The sequence below is a fragment of the Macrotis lagotis genome, chromosome 5, assembly GCF_037893015.1.
Source record: "Macrotis lagotis isolate mMagLag1 chromosome 5, bilby.v1.9.chrom.fasta, whole genome shotgun sequence".
NCBI lineage: Eukaryota > Metazoa > Chordata > Mammalia > Peramelemorphia > Peramelidae > Macrotis > Macrotis lagotis.
Window position 1 is genome coordinate 225,807,666 of NC_133662.1, and position 19,669 is coordinate 225,827,334.

The 19,669-nt window shown below is 39.6% G+C and overlaps 1 protein-coding gene and 1 long non-coding RNA gene across 13 annotated transcripts in view; one reads left to right on the forward strand and one right to left on the reverse strand.

The window, feature by feature from the left end:
* Positions 1–19,669, forward strand: part of PDE4DIP (phosphodiesterase 4D interacting protein) — a 239,330-nt gene that overhangs the window by 160,347 nt on the left and 59,314 nt on the right. For 10 of the 11 annotated variants that reach the window (XM_074188585.1, XM_074188592.1, XM_074188586.1 and 7 more), the window contains 3 exons: positions 6,664–6,755; positions 15,589–15,821; positions 17,453–17,897. In XM_074188585.1, coding sequence (XP_074044686.1) covers positions 6,664–6,755; positions 15,589–15,821; positions 17,453–17,897 — 770 coding nt within the window. Of the gene's footprint in view, positions 1–6,663; positions 6,756–6,992; positions 10,101–15,588; positions 15,822–17,452; positions 17,898–19,669 lie in introns of those variants that run through there. The other variant, XM_074188595.1, reaches the window with a different exon arrangement.
* The window catches only part of LOC141488496 (uncharacterized), a 37,653-nt gene continuing 20,635 nt past the window's right edge, over positions 2,652–19,669 (reverse strand). Inside the window, exons 1-3 of one of the 2 annotated variants that reach the window (XR_012468708.1) lie at positions 9,799–10,214; positions 6,640–6,848; positions 2,652–3,414 (exon numbers count right to left, since the gene is read on the reverse strand). This is a non-coding gene — a long non-coding RNA (uncharacterized LOC141488496). Of the gene's footprint in view, positions 3,415–6,639; positions 6,849–9,798; positions 10,215–19,669 lie in introns of those variants that run through there. The other variant, XR_012468707.1, reaches the window with a different exon arrangement.

The following is a 19,669-nucleotide window of genomic DNA, read 5'->3' on the forward strand; positions in this document are numbered from 1 at the left end:
TCTTTTTCTTTTAGGAGAATCAGTCTTTTCTATATCACAGATTCCAAACCAAAATTTTTTTCAAGTAAGAAACAGAGTAACAAATACTTTTTTATTTAAAGAAGTGGAGAAGAACTGATAGCCTTATCCTGGATGACTCTAGCTTGAAAATGGTGATGGAGAAGAAATTATGTTTTGTCTTCTTCACACACTTTGGAATGGGCCTCCTCAGAACCTCTTTCTCCTCATTGAGCTAAATGAAAAAATAGTAATTGTGAGAGAATCAGGATCTTCTTGAGAGATAGCTTGGTGTAGAGCAAAGAGTACTGGACCCAAAGGCAGGTAATTTATTAAGCATCAGGCACCAAGCAAAACTGAGGTTTACAAAGAAAGGCAAATGACAGCCCTGCTTTCAAGGAGTTCATCTAATGGGAGACAAGATACAAAAGGTCATACCAAAAATTCAGGTTAAATTAAAAATAACAGAGAAGGCACTAACATTAAGGGCAATTAGAGAAGTCTTGAAGAAAGTGGGATTTTTATCTGAGACCTGAATGAACCCAGGAAGCACAAGAGACCAATCAGGAGGGAGAGAATTCCAAGTATAGAGGAACAGTCAGAACACCTCTAGAGAGATGGAGTATCTTGTGTAAGAAGCAAGAAAGGTTAATGTCACTGGATCATAGAGTATGTTGGGGATGAGTAAGGTGTAAAAAGACTAGGAAGGTAAGAAAGAGAGAGATTATAAAGGGCTTCGAAAACCCAACAGGATCTCATAGTTGATCCTGGAGGAGAGATGATAGGGACATAGTCACACCTATACTTTGGGAAGGTCAGTTGGACAGAATCAAAAGCCCTTTGTTGAACTATAGTTCTTACTAGCTGTGAAATAATTTCCCTTCTTTGAGCTTTGATTTCCTCTACAAAATAGATTATTCTTGTTTTATTATGTTGTGAACAATATGCTATGTAAACACGAAGTAGTAGACTGCTCTGATCCTTCCAAAGGAAACATGGGAAATTCTCATGTCCAATTTTATTAGAGAAAGGAGGCCAATGAACAGAACCAGAAATTTGAGAGAAACTAGAATCTACCGACTATTAAAATTAAATTATTTTAATTACCCTTTTGGAAAGGTGGGATTTCAAGTCTTCCAAAGATGGTGAATAGCAATAAATGAAATAAAATGCTAGAGAAGAGAAGAGGAATTCTGTCACCAAAGATATCCTTAAATAATTTATAAGCTTATCGAGCCTTCAGATTATTAGGGGAAACAAAGAGACCCAGGAAATAACAGAGAAGTCAACATGACTATTTTGCATTGCAGTTTGCATCTGATGCTTTCTCTTCTCAGTTGCTCTGCCAACAAGCATCAGGATTACTAGATAACAGCCCCTAAGTGGTGAAGTTAAGGAACAACATACGGAAGTCGATTGTAGAAGAGAACTACCTGATGTTTTGGCAGGGAATGAAAGTGGGTGACGATGCAGCTGTATGGGATGAGGGTCACTCTGGCTTAGAACAATCACTTGTAAAGGGGAGGAAGGTCAGGAAATGTGAGGTCCTCACCTTTTGGGCAGGAACCAAAGAGTTGCTTAGAATAAAATTCAAGTGGACCTTTTTCCGAGTTGACCTAGAATTAAAAAAAAATTCAGAAAGAGATAATAACTCTTGGCATCTATCCTGAGTGGACATCCCAAGAAAACTTTGGGGGGAAGTGATTACTATATTACTACTTAATTAGGAGGCTAGGACCACCTTATGAATAGCTAGTAGGTATAGGTTAGAGTGCTAGCCTTGATATCAGGAAGACAGCTTCCTGAATTCAAATTCAATCTCAGACACTATCTGTGTGACCCTGTAAAAGTCATTTAATCTGGTTTGCCTCATTTTCCTCATCTGTCAAATGAGCTAGGGATGGAAATGGAAAACCATTCCAGTCAGTATCTTTGCCAAGAAAATCCCAAAATGATATGATTGAAAAAAATGACACATCAAAAACGGTGTTTGGTCTTCTAGCCTAATCCCCTCGTTTGATAGATAAGGAAACTGACTTGCATTATCAGCAGTGGGTTTGAACCTAGGCTTTTCCAAATATCATGTCAGTTCATAACTTATGATCCCACCATCAGTCCTCACGCACCATGTGAAAAATATCCATTTCTTGCTGTTGACTTCTTCATCACTAACCTAAAGTTTTTGAAGTGATCCCAAGTGAAAAGAGCCTTAAGGAAAAGATCCAATGGGAATCTCAGTCCCTTTCTTTAAGTTGCCATTTGGGGTTCTCTTGACAAAACAACTGGAAAGCTTTACCATTTCCTTCTCCAGCTCATTTGACAGATGAGGAAGTCTCACAGGGTTAAGTTACCTGCCCAGGGTCACACAGCTACTAAGTGTGTGAGTCAGATTTGAACTCAGAGAATGAGACTTCCTGACTCCACTTCTCCACCTAGCTGCCCCTGTCCAGCATCCAAGGGTAAAAATACTGCATATACCTATTTGTGTCTAATGGTAGCCATTTCTATAGTGGAGTAGGGAGGGCAAAGGAAAAAAAGGAAAGAGATTTACATAACTTTATTAAATATTTAAAAGGAATAGCTGGTTGTAATTAATAGATTTATAGTTTCATGTCCAATCATCCAATCATCTTTTTAATACTAGGTTATGTAAATGTTTGTTTTATTCCATAAATTAAATAAATTTAAAAATAATTTTTAAAAAGTCATTGAGAAGTGAAAGGATTTAATCAAGATCATCAAGTATGGAAGCTTTCTCCTTCTCTGAAGCAAGTTTGAACCCTAATCTAACAGTCACCCTTGGAACTTTCCAGTAAGTCCATCACTAATTAAGAAGTCTATTAAGAAAGCAGCACCAAAAGCAATTGTGAATAATATACTTTCCTTTTGTACCATGCTTGAGACTTTTTTTATTTTCTTTTGTGGGGGGGGGGGTTTGAAAGACAATGGGGTTAAAGTGACTTATCCAAGGTGGTGCAGTGTCTGAGACTGAATTTGAACTCATGTTGTCTTGACTCTACTGCACCACCTGGCTGCTCTGCTTGAGACTTTTAAAAAACATTTTCACATCCTTATATAACCAAAGATTTATGTCTTTTTACTTTGTGTGTAAATTCAAATGGTGATGGAACAACATATTTCAAAAGATCCGTAATTTCATAATTTCTGATCTTCCTTTTGTTGATGGGGATAGCAACTCTTCCACACCTTAGTAGATGATCTTTATAATTTCCTTTGGCAAAATAATTTCATCACCCAGTGGTCAACCTTCTTGAGATGACAGAGCTTCTCCAAACTAGACCAGTCTTCCAATATTGACAAGACATGTAGTCCATAACTGAAGTCTTTCCATCTGGGGTTGGCCCAATTATCCAGCACTTGAATTTTTTACTTAGCCTTCAAGGTCACCTCCATTCCCTGACAAGAAAACAGAAGAGAATAAGATTTTGGTAGAATAGAAAGCTGCCCTAAAATAACATTGGATAATCAATATGGTCTGCATTTGATGTAGCTGCAGAATACCTAAAGTTAACGTTTCACATATGTTATCTCATGTGATCCTCACTAAACCCCTGTAAGGTAGGTGCTTTTTCCTAGTCTCCTTTTATAAATGAGGAAACTGAGGCTAAGAGAAGCCAAATGACTTGCCTAAAATTGCAATTGATATCTGGGACAGTATTTGAATTTAGGTCTTCCTGAATCCAAATCCAAACCTTACCACTGATCTGAAACAAAGATCAGCAATAATTCTTAGATCATATTTTGAGAACCAAGGACCTAGACCAGAATCTTACTTTCTTAGGAAAATAAAATTACCAAAGCATAATGAGTAAAATCTGGTCACAGGCTGCTTCTTCAGGTTTAGTCTATTTTAGAGGAAAAAACTAGGTAGTTATTAATAGCTCATTTTATTGCCAGGCAACTTTCACCAGACCTTTTTCTAACTGGTGTATTTAGACTCATTAGGTATAACCAATTTAGTCTTAAGTCGGTGCAAATTAATTTTGTAAGAAATGGGTAATTTTGCTGCTTGGGAAAAGCTTAATAATGGAAATATTCAGGAAAATGATTCATACTCTTAAGGATATATGTAAGATGAAAGATGAATGAAGATGTTCACTCATTTCAGTCAGGTGCAACTCTTCCTGACTCTGTTTTGAATTTTCTTGACAAAAATACTGGTTTGTCATTTCCTTCTCCAACTTGTTTTACAGATGAGGAATCCAAGGTAAACAGTTAGGTGATTTGCCCAGGGTCACCCAACATATGGAATAGATCAATTCTCTTCATGGGAATTATCAAAAGTAAAGTTCTGATTTGAACTACCTTATGAAGAAAGATGGAACAAAAAGTAAGCATTTCACAAGTACTCAGACATTCACTAGCAAAGCACATTTTTATTGGCAAGGCCCTGAAGTAGAAGAATTGATTCACCCCCAGAGACCATTCCAGTAAAATCACTCTAGGTCGAATTTGTCAGAAAGAACAATGGCCTGGCTACTTAATAATGCAAATGTGATCTTATTTTTAAATGAAATTTTTTTCAATAAACGCTCATGTTTTTTCTATCCCTCATATTGAGGGGGAAAGGAAAGAGAAAACCCATGTGAACAAAATGTGTATAATAAAGCAAAACAATCTTCTTTATTAACCATGTCAAAGCAGTGAGGTTCATTGAGAGCCACAACAGTAAAACTTGAATGGCAAAGCATCAACATGGAGGAACCTTTGCTAAGGTTCTGCTCATAATAGCTGTCAATCTCCCTGGGTGTAGATAATGCTGTTCTGTAAGACTCAGCATGAGAGAAATCCCTAGTAAAGGCAAATTTACTACTGTCCATTTCTTTGAAGTCACAAAGACCAGGACTCTGGAAATAGCTATGGCCAGGCAATAAGCAACTTAGAGTAATGTCCTATGTCTTTGTGAACCTCCTTAGGTAATAATCAAAATTTTCCTTTAGTCATACTGAAGTTTTCTTCCAAGGATGGCTGAGTTCAAGGGTCATACTCCTATTTCACAGGTGAAGACAATAACAGTATTAATGAGATGAGATGCCAGAGGAAATGATTTCAGATACAGCTAGGTCTCAATCCAGGGAAATGCATATCTATATAAAGGTGCCAATTTGTCCATTAGATAACCTGGATTATGGTCCTGACAACTTCTCTGTGAGTTTTTGGTTTCCCCCATTAGTAAAATGAAGGGGATTGCACTAGGTGTCAAAGGTCCTTCAACCCCATATTCCTTTTTCACTAGAATGCTTGTCACCTTCTGCAGAGCTAACATGTATTAGTTGTGATCATTGGTCACATGTCAGTCTAGTCCAAATGGCTGTAAACCTTGATACCCACTAAAAAATCAGTGTGACAGGTTGGTGACAGGAGAAGCATCCTTCACAAAGACATCAGAAAAGCAGTCTCCCAGAGCAGGCATGGGTTTCCCTGCTGATGAGATAACAGATTAGTTTTGAGGAGAAAATTTTCTGGTGTGGATTGGCTCTCCCTTGGGGAAAGAAAAACTATGAAGAAGTAGAGACTTGTAAGAGGAAAGTTTTCAGTTTCCCAGAGCAGGTAAGTAGTTCAGTGGATAAAGCATTAGACTTAGAATTGGGAAGACTCATCTTCCTGCTCACAATAGCTGTCAATCTAACTGGGTCCCACAGTAGTCCTCAGACACTGGCCTCAGACTCTTCCTAACTATGTGACCTTAGGCAAATCACTTCACCCTGTTTGCCTCAGTTTCCTCATCTGTCAAATGAGCTGGGGAAAGAAATGGCAAACCACTCCAGTATCTCTGCCAAGAAAAAAGGCGATTACAAAAAGTCAGACATGACCAAAATTGAACCATTTTCTCAGGTGCGACTTGAATACTAGAAAATTTGAATCCCATAGAGGTTCTGATGGAGAGAGGATCTAAGAGATTGAGTCAGATGGCATATCTCCTTTTTACAGAGTAAAGTGCAAATGTTTGTGTGACTTATTTTGTCTCAGTTCCCTTCTTGGGATTGGACTGTACTTGAGATTTTGAGTAGAAAAAGATTCTTGGAGTTTTGGAAGAATAGCTTTTACTAGTCATTTTGGATGTCATTCCTTCAAATGGTTGCAATCCCAAGCAAGTGAAAAAGATAGAGTTGGGTAAATAGGATCATGTTGGAGAACATTTACATTAGCAGGTACATAAACCAGCCCTAAGAAATGAGTCTTCTTAGAGTCTGGAAGTTGTAAGTAAGATAGATAGGTTTTGGTCCTGTTTTATTGATGGAGACAATGAAATTATACAGAAAGGCAATGACTAAGTTGGGAAGAAAACCCATGCTTTCTGGCTCCTGGTCAGTATCTGTGTCTACTTGTCTGCTGTAATGGTGAGTGTCTAATCCTATCCAGACAAGTCCAGGTTCAAAAAAGATCTGTTTTTTTTTAAATTTGTTTGTTTTTGTGACTTATTAGCCCTATACCTGATATCTTGAAAGTCTATCAAAGACAATGCAAATAAACCCCAAAGTTCTACTGTGTGACTTTTCATTTCTTCTCCCCTCAAGGATGCTTGTTCTGGATGGGGGATAAGGGTGGATGGTGACTGGGGAAGTCAGGAGACAGAGAATGGCAACAAGAAAACCATGAGCTACATAGGCAGTTCGTTACCTTTTGTTTGGTTCTTTCTTCCAGGCACAGCTGTGGGTGAGGACACCGAGGATGCTAGCACTGAATTCACTGACAGTATTGAAGAGGAAGCCACACACAACAATACCCACCAGCAAGTAAGTCAGCACCAGGTGGCAGGGTACCCGGGGCTGGCGGGGGGAGATGCACTACCCTTTGGGGGTCGGATAGTCTCCTGGGGCCAGTGGCAGCTGAAAAAGCAATATTGGACATATGACCTGGAACAACCTGCCAGAGTTTCCCCTCTCCTTTTGATCTTTTCTAAACCTATTCTCCTCCACTTACCTCTTCCTGCTCTACACTAGTGGTTTCAATAATTCTTTTATTTCTCACAGGGCAGAAGCCCCTTTGGCTTCTTGTAGCCAGGAGGGAGTCTTCAAGGGGCTTTGGGGAAATCAAGCAGAATGTGGGACTGCTTCCTGAAGAGGTGCTCTCTGGGGGTAGCTCTGGGAGGCTGTGTGCTACCTATTCAGTGGAATCTGACAGACCGATCACTGCATCTCCTGGCTAGCAAATAGTAAGGCAGGAACATGCCTTTAGCATTATTTATTTATGACCCAGTGGTAAAAGCAAAAACATCTCTGTCCACAGGATGGCCCTACTTGCAAACATGTGCCTTATGTCTACACTTGATGTGTCTGAGAATAAATGCCACTTGTCAAACAAGAACAGAGGCCAAAGATAGTTATCCTATAGCTCTTATAACCAGACCAAGAGCACTTTCCTTCTTTCCCCATTTTGTACACATTTAAGCTCTCCTATACTAGTATTTGGCATTATCCACAATAATTTCTCCAGGTTTTTAGAGGCAGAAATCTCTTCCCTCTCCTAGACAGTGATTAAATTTCTCCTAACTTGGAAATTCAGGAAAAAAGGCAGTTGTGATAGGGAGAAGATGGTGGCTGTCAGGGGCTGCTTCATTTCATGGATGTAACCTTCTGCTTTACTAAGTGTCACCCTTTAAGATGCTAATTTCTTATATTTGTTGGCTTTGGAGATAACCTTCCAGGAGCTGACTATGGAGAGTAGGTGTGCCCTACTTCCCCAGTCTGGCTTCTTCACCTTACACCACTGTCTATTCTTTTGTTTAGTCATAGTCAACCTTGACCCCTCTCTTGAACTCCTGCATGAAATTCCTTCTTACACATGAAGTGTTTCTATTGAATCCTTTAGAGACAAATCCCATGTTTCTGTCTTCAACTATGTCAATTGAGACTGGCTCTTCTTCTTAATTATATTTGACTTTTTCCATCTTAGACTAGGAGACCCTACAAGATAAGCAAAAATGCCTATTATTGGATTAGCCAGAGTCTCTGAAGAGAGTGTGACTAGGATGAGTCTTAGAATTCATAGGAAATAAGGTTGGAAGGGGAGAGATACTGATGATCTAAATAAATCACCCCTCAGGGAGCTGGCCTAAGGCTCAGCTGACCTTAGAATCCTCCTTCACATCATCCTAGAGGAGCCAATATGCAGGTCATTTCCTCTTTGGTCTTCCTCTTCATAATACAGAAAATGCTCTGATCCACTTTTGAGAGAGTCTAACCCTAATGGAAACTCTGGTTTCTTAAAGTCTTAGGACTTATATTTCCCTCCCCTGGACCCACCCACTAAGAACCTACCACACACTGCTAGGTGGATTAGGAAGTATTTGTTAAATGATTGATTAGATTGGAAACTGATCCATGAAAGTGATTCTTGAAGGATCAGGTGGGCTTATTAATGAAGACCCTCTTAAACTGCTGTTATCACATCATGCTGTTGACCTTACATGAAAACCAGTATCAATATCTATGAGGAACCCAGGGATTATGATCTTTATAAACTCCCTTTGAAACTAAGTGATCTGCAGGATGTGATTTCTCCTGCTCACAATGCAATAAAGCTTGTTTTGACTTAACCTCATGGTGTCACAATGCTCCAAGATCTGTTCATTTGCCTCTAGGGGAATAACCACTTGAAGCCAGATCTACAATATCGTTTTTTTTAGCTTGGATATAACCCTGAAAGATGAGTTTGATATATGCTATCGATACCCCTTAAATACCTCATAGTATTCCATTAACACACTTGACTTCTTGCTGCATGATTCCATATCTCCTGAGGTTCATTTCTTCCCATTTTGTCAATGGATTCAAGATGCACTAGGTAATGTTATAGCTTTGAACAAATATCTGCTTGAGTACCTCAGTAGATCACAAATAGAATTTGAGGGGTAGAATAAAAGACAAATTCCTTAGACTAAGCCAGAATAGTTGACTAGACCAGTTACCTTGATGGGGAGGAAATGATCTAGGATATTAAGAAACAAAGAGGGGGCAGGTAGGTGGCACAGTGGATAAAGTACTGGTTCTGGAATCAGGAGGACCTGATTTCAAATCCAGTGTCAGACACTTAATAATTGCCTAGCTGTGTGACCTTGGGCAAGCCACTTAACCCCATTTCCTTAAATAAAAACATTTTTAAAAGATACAGGGGGGGGGCCTAGGTGATGCAGTGGATAAAGCACCAGCCCTGCAGTCAGGAGTACCTGGGTTCAAATCTGTTCTCAGACACTTAATAATTACCTAGCTGTGTGGCCTTGGGCAAGCCACTTAACCCCATTTGCTTTGCAAAAAAAACTAAAAAAAGAATACAAAGAGTAGTCAAAAGTTAATATGATAGAGAAAAGACAATTGAGGAAAGCAAAATTTTACTTAACTTCATTAGGAAAACTCCAAGGTAAAGAACAGGGGTCAGAAAAAAAGAGGCATGAAGGTTTATATGAAAATGGAATATACTTTACCAGGCAGTGTGGCAAGAAACTAAAGTTCCAAAGTATTAGGAAAGTCACAAAAATTGAGGTCAAGAAGGAAAAAAAGTATAAATACCCAAGTCGGAGGACAAGATTGGAAAAGCTAAAATGAGAAAGGATGTATAATTAGCAAGACAGACACACAAAAGCTTCCCAAATACTAAACACAATTTTTAAAAGAGGGGAAACAAGATATTCCTTTAATCAACCTCCCCAAGATGATAGTCACAAATTTTAAAATATTCACTTTGGTTATTTTAAAACAATCCTGAATGGAAAGATTGACTAGTAAAATCATAGAATCTGAGAGCTAGAGGAAAGGTAGACATATCTGGGCTAATATTTACCTGAAATATGAATTCTCTCTAGACTATTCTCCTAATGTGATCATTAAGCCTCCATGGAAGGATCCCCCAGTGTGAGGAAAATCAGTTCCTCCAAAGGCCATCCCTACCATTTTGCTCTAATTGTTAGGAATTTATTCCTTATGTTGGGTCCAAATATAACTTGCTATAACATCTACCCATTGATTATTGCTCTCCCATATGGGGCCAAGAAGATCTAATCATTCTGTCAGATTACAGCTCTTTAAGTATTTGAAGACAGCTATCATTTTCTTATCCTGTAATGGACCCAGCTCTGGACCTAGCTCTGGACCTTGGCCACTTATGGGCTAGGAGATGCCTGGGGGTGTGAACCCCCCCACATGGGTGCTGGGAACACCCCATTAACAGGAGTGGCTTCGCTCATGAGGGAGGAACAGGGGAGGAGCTCGGGGGAGGAGAGGAGGACTATAAAAGGAGAAGTCCTGGTCAGGATACCAGGACATGCCTCATCAAAAGAAGCCAACTGTTGCCCAACTGTCTCCCAGTTCTCTTTTGTAATCCCTGAATGTTCTAACCATGGGGACACCTCCCACAAATTCGTGCACTGTTTAATATGTGGCTTAAATTGATGCCGCTTACCTAATTTATATAACTGACAAGCTAGAACTGCCTTTTCTTCGGGTCTAATCAGGGGAAAACCCATCCCCTGCCCCATAACTTCATCCCAGATTAATCTCAAATTAATCTGAGGCTGTCCAACTCTTCTCCCTATTAAGAGAGGCCAGGTGGAAATTCCCTTTGTCCCTGTTCGGGCGCCAATTGCTCGGGGACCTATCCCTTGCCTTCGCCTGGATACATACTTTCCCCAGTCTTTGGATACACGGATCCTCCTTTGGGGAAGGAGGGCAATAACTGGACAGAGGACCCGGTTGCAGTCTAACAAGCAGGTCTTTATTGCTTACATTGCTGTGAAAAATGGCTCTCCTCTTCCCCAGTCCCATCCCTTTTATAGTCCTCCGCTCCTCCCCCGAGCTCCTCCCCTGTTCCTCCCTCATGGGCAGAGCCACTCCTGTTACTGGGGCATTCCCAGCACCCATGTGGGCGGGTTCACACCCCCAGGCATCTCCTAGCCCATAGGTGGCCAAGGTCCAGAGCTGGGTCCATGACATTATCCCTCCTTTCTTTCACTCCATTCACTCCCTCCAACTTTTCTCTTTTCCAAACTAATATACCCAACTCCATTAACTATTCTTTATAATGTGGTTCCAAAGACAGGTGCCCTAACTAACCTAGTCTTCTTCCTTTGGACTGACTCTAAGTTGGCCATTTTCCTTCTCAAATGTAACCCCTAGAACAGAACACAAGATTCCAAATATATTCATTTGTCTAGCACAAATAACAAAAAGATTATTGCCTCACCCATTCAGGACATTGTAGTTTTGTAAACAAAACAAAAGGTTCCATTGGTTTTCTTTGTAGCCATATTACACAGCTGATTCATATTGAAATTTTTTTTGGCAAGGCAATGGGGCTAGGTGACTTGCCCAAGGTCACACAGCTAGGTCATTATTAAGTGTCTGATGTCGGATTTGAACCCAGGTACTCCTGACTCCAAGGCTGGTGCTTTATTCACTGTGCCACTTAGGCACCCCAGCTGATTCATATTGAATTTTCAGTCAACCATATCTCCTGATTTCATATAGTATATGGTTAATGTTAAAAAAAAATCTATGTATATTGGACATTACATATATCCCTATTCATTTTTCCTCTTTTAATAGTTTAAAATGTAATAACAGAATGCAACAAAAGGTTAAAAAAACCAAGCTAGAATAAAATTAAAGTGTATATAAAAAATAACTGTTGAGGCAGGTAGGTGGTGCAGTGGATAGAACACTGGCCCTGGAGTCAGGAGTACCTGGGTTCAAATCCGACCTCAGACACTAAATAATTATCTAGCTGTGTGGCCTTGGGGAAGTCACTTAACCCCATTGCCTTGCAAAAAACTAAAAAAAAAGGACTTACTTAAATAAGTAGATCTCATGGAATATACCAAAGAGTAGTGTTTAAGGAATATTACTTCTATTTTTTCCTAGAAAATCATAAGAGAACAGACAAATTCTTAAGGATTAACAAAAAAAAGTAAATGAGTCTTCAAAAGGGGAAAGGAAAAGATGACACTTGTAATTCATTTCAATAACAAATATTGAGTACTTTTTAATGTGCAAAGCACTGTTATTCAATCCTGTAGCTACAGAAAAAAAATGATCTCTCCTCAAGAAACTTAAATATCACCAAGAGATACAACATATTAAAGACAAATGTAGGATAATTGTGATAGGGAAAGGACCCATCAATTGGGCTGAATCTGAGACTACAGGAAGAGGAAAAAGTTTCTTTCCTCTAAGAGCTCACAATATAATGGTGGAAACAACAGGTTTTCAAAACAAAAAAAAGCTATATATGGGAGAAGTAGGAAATGATTTAAAGAGGGAAGATACTACTAAGATGAAGAAGGGTTGAGAAAGGCTTTCTACAGAAGGTGTAATTTTACTTGAAAAATTAAAGGAAGCTTGGAAAGATGGGAGGCAGAGATGAGCAGGAGAGGGCATGGGGACCAACAAGGCCAGTCAAAGATGAAGAGAATTGGATTCAGAGTCGTGTCATGTTATCCATTTGTCAGAATAGGACAAATGCAAGAAGCTCCTGATGGGGGAAGGTGAAAGAGGAAAGTCTCCTTGATAGCAATGATGAGGCCCTTGCCAAAAATGTTTTGAAGATGGGTTGGTTTAGGGAGAAGACAATGAGTTACATTTTTGGACATGCTGAATATCAGATGTCTTTGGAACATTCAGGCAGCCAGACTTGGACATGAGACAGTGGAACCGAGGAGAGAGAGATGGAGACAGGATATATAGAATCAAATACACAGAACTGAAAATCGAAATCCAGGGAGCTGATTACTGAATAAAGGTGTAGGGTAAAGAAAATTAAGCCCATCCAAACTTATGAATGGAAGATAGGTGATGATTACATAAAAGAACGGAGGAGGAATCATCAGACAGAAATAAGAAGAGAGCAATATTTGGTTACACTGGCAAAATATGAGGGGGAGAGTACACTATTCATCTGTGGCAGATCCTGATAAGCATTTTTAAAGAATGAATACTTTTTACAAAAAAAAATGAAACAAAATAACCATAATTGGTAACATTGAAGAGACCATTTTTTTAAATGGTAGGTACAAGAGTCAAAAAGCAAAGGGCTTAAAATAAATGGAGTGAAGTAGCAGGACACAGAGCACGGAATCCTTTTCTAAGGATTTTGACTGTGAACAGGATTAGACATATAGAATGATAGCTTGAGAGGTTGATAGGATCAAGCCCACTTTGCCTTGGTAGACTCTAAAACACTCCCTAACCTATATTTGAATATAATCAATTCAACAATCACATACAATTTACAGGTAAAAGGAAGACAGAAGACCTGGATTCAAATTTTGCATCTGCAGCTTAATATCTTTGATAAGTCACATAAACACTCTGAACCTCAGTTTCCTAATTTGTAGAAACAGAGAATGGGACTAAATTTATGACATCCTTTCCCCTCAAGTATTTTCTCTTTCTAAACAAGCTCAGACTGCTAAATGACTTGCTTAGTGTGCCACAGGGCAACTTAGGAACTCCATAGTACATAGAGCACAATGCCCTCAATCATTAGCTTAGGATGACCCCAGGTATGTTACTTCACCCTATTTGCCTCAGTTTCTTCACTGTAAAAGGACCTGGAGAAGGAAATGGCAAATACTCTAATATCTTTAACCAATGGATTGGCTAAGTGGCACAGTGGATAAAGCACCAGCCCTGGAGTCAGGAGGACCTGAGTTCAAATTGGACCTCAAACATTTAATAATTTCTTAGCTGTGAGACCTTGGGCAAGTCGCTTAACCCCATTGCCTTAAATAAATAAAACCATGACAGGAAGAGTTAGACATAAATGAAAAATGATTTTACAATACCATAGTCAAGTAAACTTGGTCAGTCAGGATTTAGTCTACTGTTCTTGATTTCATTCCCAACACTTTCTCTGACATTATTGGGTGGCATCTCTGGGATGAGAAGGGTGGTGTCCTAGAGTCAACTTGAATCCAATTTTACTGTTAAATTTTTTGAGTGAGCATTTACACCTGTAAAATTAGCAAATTCTACCAGGGTTTGATTTGTTGTTTGTCTCGATCATTAAGACTAAAGTATTGAGAAAAAAGGCCCTATGGCAAAACAAGGGGGTTGGATTTTTCAGATTGGAAACTAAGGTGTTATTTGATTCACCATCTAAAGAGTATGAAGAATTTTAAGGAAGATATGCACAGCTCTAGATCTGCAAGGGGCCTCAGCATTTTATGGAGGAGGAAATGAAGAAGGTGCTAGATGGTGCCACAGTGGATGGAGTGCAGAACTTGGAGTCAAAAATACTCTTCTGAATTCAAAACTGGCTTCAGACATTCACTAGGTGTGTGACCCTAAGCAAGTCAATTTGCATTGTTTGCCTAAGTTCTCATTTGAAAAATGAGCAGGAGGGGCTGCTAGATGGTGAAGTGGATAGAGCACTGGCCCTGGAATCAGGAGCACCTGGGTTCAAATCCGATTTCAGACCCTTAATAACTACCTAGCTGTGTGGCCTTGGGCAAGCCACTTAACCCCATTTGCCTTGCAAAAAAAAATTTGTGCTGGAGAGGAAAATAGAAAACCATTTCAGTATCCTTGGCAAGAAAACCCTAAATGGGATCATGAAGTCTGATATGACTGAAAACAACTGAACAACAGAATTGAAATCACTAAAGCTCTACTCTATGCACTTGAGTAGTTAATAGGCACAGATGCTAAAAAGATAACTTTTTCCAAGGACTTAACATTTTACCTTAAAGAGTATCTGAGTCTGTATGTGTGTATGTGTGTCTATGGAATAAATTGTGTGTTTCTCCATAAATTGGGATGTTCAGATACACACATATATGTTTGCAAACAAAGAAAATATAAGTTTTTTCTGGGAATAAGGAACTAGTAGCCAAGGAAATTAGTAATAAATTAGTAATAAATGGTCCTTGAGCTGAATATTTTATGAAATTGAAGACTTGAAGAAGAAAACAAGGAAAGAGTGAATTCCAAACTTGGAACACAGTCATGTCTGTCTACAGAAGATATTTTTGGGAAGAGCATACCTATCTGCCCCGAGTGGCTTGTGACTTGACTCCATTCATATGTCAGAACCTAAGGTATTTCCTATGGTTACATTCAGTTAAACATTCTCATTCTGTGCCTTCATTCCTTTGTCTAGGCTCTCCCTCATCTTTTTGGTTACTGGCCAAGAAGGAGCTTAGGCTTATTTTTGTCTTGACAGATTAGTAGGTATTTTGTGTACTAGTAGTATTTCTTTTTTCTCTCTTGTGTGGAAGTAGTGGGAACAAGGTATTGATATTATACCTCAACCTTCTTTGAGCCCCCATCTTTTCTTTTCCGTTAGGAAAGTCTTTATCAACTGGATTTCCACTGCTCCTTGCTCCCAGAAGAGGATAATGGTCATCCTAGAGTGATCTGTCCAATTGCAGCCTTTCTTGTCTGTTACATCCCTCCCCTATCCCCCAAGGTCCATTCAATGCCCTTAAATGCTGCCATCTTTATGTGCCAGGGAAGCACTTGGCAAAGAAAAGGACATGGATCTCACTACTTTTTTCTTGGTGATTATCAACCCTTTGGTTTGTGGATACTTTCACCTTTTGTGATCTAACCAGTTTAAACCTTGGTTTCTTTTCAGTACATTAAAGAGGCTTCAGAGAAAAGACTGGGGACAGAGGAAACCCAAATTTCTAATCACCCTCCTCCTTCCCCACCCCGAGGACACAAAACCAGTGGCCTTGAGGAGGAAGTACTCTGCCTAAAGGCAGAGATCCATCAGCATCTGGAACAGAAGAGAAAAGCTGAAGGGGAGCTGAAAGATCTGAAAGCCCAGATGGAGGAAGCAGGATTTTCCTCTGTTTCCCATATCAGGTCAGAAAAAGGCACCTGTAAGAGAGGAATTCTTCTAGGATAGGAGCTGAGTTTCCCGAGAGACTTGCTGGAAGAACATTAGCCTTGGCAGATGAGAGACCTAGGTTCTAGGAGAAGGACCAGGTGCTAATGTTAAGTATTTAATGAATATTATCTCACTTGATCATCACAACAACATTGGGAGTTTTTAGGTCATTTTATAGTTGAGGAAACAGAGGCAGATATAAGTTAATATATTATTATTATATACAGTTGGGACAGAAATCTAGTTTTGGAATAGTTTGGGATATCATAATGAATGGAATGCTGAACTTGGAAAGGACCTCAGAGGTCTTCCAGTTCACTCTAATCATTTTTTAAATGAGGAAACTGAGGTACAGTAAAGCTAAGTGTCTTGCCTAGGGCCACAAAAATAGAAAGCACTTGAGAAGGGCTTTGAACCCTAGACTTCCTGATCCAAGTCTATAAAGCCTTAAGTTTAACTTTATAATAAGGTACTGCTACATGTCTTACATGTCCTGGTTGTGTGATGCTGGCTTTAAGTGGTCCACGTCACTGTCTAACATTAAAAGTTGCAGACAAGTTGGTGAATGGAAATAAGAGAGGTTATTTTCATATTGATGCAATTGATGAAAAAGATGGAGAGCTCCCAAAGCCAAGAAGACCTAAGTTTTTTTACGCAGAAACCCTAACAGATAGTGACTAGGTAACCTCAGAGCTCTAGGTAACAATCGAAGACTAAGATTCAGAAGAGGTGACAACCTATGTTAGTGAAGGAAATTTTCTCACAGGGAAGTTCCCTATATCTGTGAAATCAGAGGCTCAATCACTGTTCTTTCTGTCTCTCTCCTCTCTCTCTCTCTCTGTTTCTCCCTCTCTAGCTAACTCTCCTCTTTATCTCTGTCTCCATCTCTGTGTGTGTCTTTATCTTATCTGACTCTCTCTCTCTCTCTCTCTCCCTGTCTAGTGCTGATCTAGAGAGATGGGGGGGTGGGAAGAGAAAGAAAGACAGAGATACAGAGATACAGAAAGAGAGGAGGAGATGGAGTAGAAACAGTAGAGAAGGTAAAATTCAAATCATTTTACTATTCATTGTCTTGATAAATTTAGAGTTGGGTGGAAGGGGAAGAAGCATAATGTTTAGAAAAACAATAATAACAAATTAGTTTCTTTGAAATGTTCTATGAATTTTATTGCTGCCTATTTTTCCTGACCTTTGTCATCATCTGTTGAAAACCACTGCAAGTGTAAAAATAAAAACTTCCCTAGAACTCATGGGAATTAATTTGTCCCAAACAAGAATAGTTTTGCTTTTTGTCCCTCAAGAGAAATTGCAGAGTTCTTCACACGGGTTCAGACATTCCTGGCCCCTCAGGAACTGAGATCCTATACTGCCCATTGTAGGAAAAAGCTGAAACTGAGAGTCAGAAGACTTAATAGACTAGTCCTGGCTTCTATCAGAAGCAGTAGACCTCTCTGAGTGTTGGTTTTCTCATCCATGAAATGACAAGTCATCTTTGGCCCTTTCCAGAATGAAACTTCTGTTATCACCCAATTATGTTTGTTGGAAGAACATCAGATATGCTGTTGAGGTCCTGAGCTGATGCTGTGTATCTGTGTATATCCTGTAGGAACACCTTGCTGAGTCTGTGCTTAGAGAATGCTGAACTAAAGGAGCAGATGGGAGAAGCAATGTCTAAAACATGGGAAATGGAGGAAGACAAGAAGGAGGAAGGACTGGTGGAGGATGGCAGACAGGGTTCGAAAGAAGACAGCCAATGTGCTGAGGTCAGAAAGCTGCAGGGGAAGCTAAGGAATGCCAATACTGTAATTAACCTCCTCAAAGAGCAACTAGCACTGAACAGCAAAGAAGGGGGCAGTAAGTTTAATCCACAACCTATTGTCCACCTGGCCAAAGAGAACTACCAGCAGAAGACAGTTGTTTGGGCTCCTGGGAAGCCCTCAGCTGTTGGAGAACAGCTTCACGACAACAAGGTGTCAATGAAGCCATACTCCAGACCCCAGACCCTTGACCTTGGGTCTGTCCTTGGTTTACAACCCAAGGATGGCTACCAGGTAAGTATAGACTCCTAGGAGAAAAAGCTGAACAGGGAGCCATTCTATCTGTCCTTGATTTGTGGCCAAGATAGTCCAAGTGGGATGGGGGAGATAAGAGGGTCCCCCAAAAGCCTTCAAAGTCTTAAACATTCTCTTACATTCTTTTCTTGGAACCACCTTTATTAGGAGTTGTGCTGGGGTTAAACAATAGTGATGCTTCCCTACTGCCTTGCCCCAAACCTGACTTTCAAATCAGATAGGGTTGTCTTGGAATATTAATCAGAAAATCTCAAGGTTAGAAAGAACCTTCAAAGACATTTAACCCAAGTCCTTAACTAATTCATGATACAAATTTAGTTTTAATGTTTTAGTTTTATATAAAACTATATATATATATATATATATATATATACACACACATGTTAGTGGGTAGAACAACAACCCTGGAATCAGGAGGACTCATCTTCCTGAGAATAAATCAGACCTCAGATATTCCTAGGCTCTATGACCCTTTGTCATACACTTTGCCTTTATTTCCTCATTTGTAAAATGAGATAGAGAAGAAAACAGTAACCCCCTCCAGTCTTTGACAAGAAAACTCCAAATAGGGTCACAAAGAGGCAAGCAGGACTGAAATAATTAAAGAACAAAAACAAATTTGATCTGAAAAAGGGATGACTCAAGGAGGACATGAGAGCTATATTGGGAGTAGGTTTGTTTTGCTTGAATTTAGAAGGAAGACCCAGAGTCAGTAGTGCCAAAGAGGTAAATTTAGGCTCAGTGTCAAGAAAACCTAATTAGGGCTGTACAAAAATGAACTGTACTGCCATGAACTGGGCTGCCATGAGAGATAGTGGGTTGGCAGTTCTTCATGGTGGTGGTGGAGGGGTCTTCAAAAAAAGTGGTCAGATGTTTATTTTGTTGGGTGTGTTATAGTGAGAAATCTTTTTTGTGTATGGGTTGGACAAAGTGATATACCTTCCAACTCTCAGATCCTAAATCTCAAATCTATTCTTTATTAACAAATCTGAGAGATGTCTATTTAAACAATTTTAGTGATGGGGAACTCAGTTACTGTTAGATATGAACCGCCAAACCCCTTTTTTCCAAAGTGGGGTGACCTGACTCCCAATAATGAAACTTAGCCTGCAGCAACAGAAAGATTATTATGTTAAACAAATAAACATTTCCCACAAAAAATGGGCATTCCCCCAATTGTGAGGAGAGTCCTGAATAGAAGCAATGTCCATTCTTATATATGGTTTGGAAAGCTTTTCCTGACCCTTCCAAATGAGGTATTGCTCCCAGTCATCCAGGATAGACTCCATATCCCCCATATCACCCCTTCTCTCATCATATGACACGTTAAGCCTCAATCATCTCAGTGTATAAGTTACTATGCATGAAGCATGCATACCTGTGAAAGGTCAGGCACTCCTAGGTTGACCCCTGACCAGTTTGAGTTGGGTTTAGGCAGAGTCTGGCTTAGAGAATTCTGTCTGTTTGGTGATTGGTTGGGGTTATTTCTTTTATCACTTTTCCTTTTCACATTCCTGAATGTACACCTGTGTCTTTTGGCCTAATCCATAGCCCCAGAGATCCCTGTCCTTATGATACACTGTCCTGAAAGCTGTGAAATTCTGACAACATCCTCTCACATCCTGAGGAAACCTAACACTCAATAAGTTCTCACGATTGCCTTCTAAGGCATACATACTTTCTCTTTATCATATTAAGTTGGTGAGTGGCACCTCTAGGCAGACCAACTGTACCAGATATGATACCCAGTT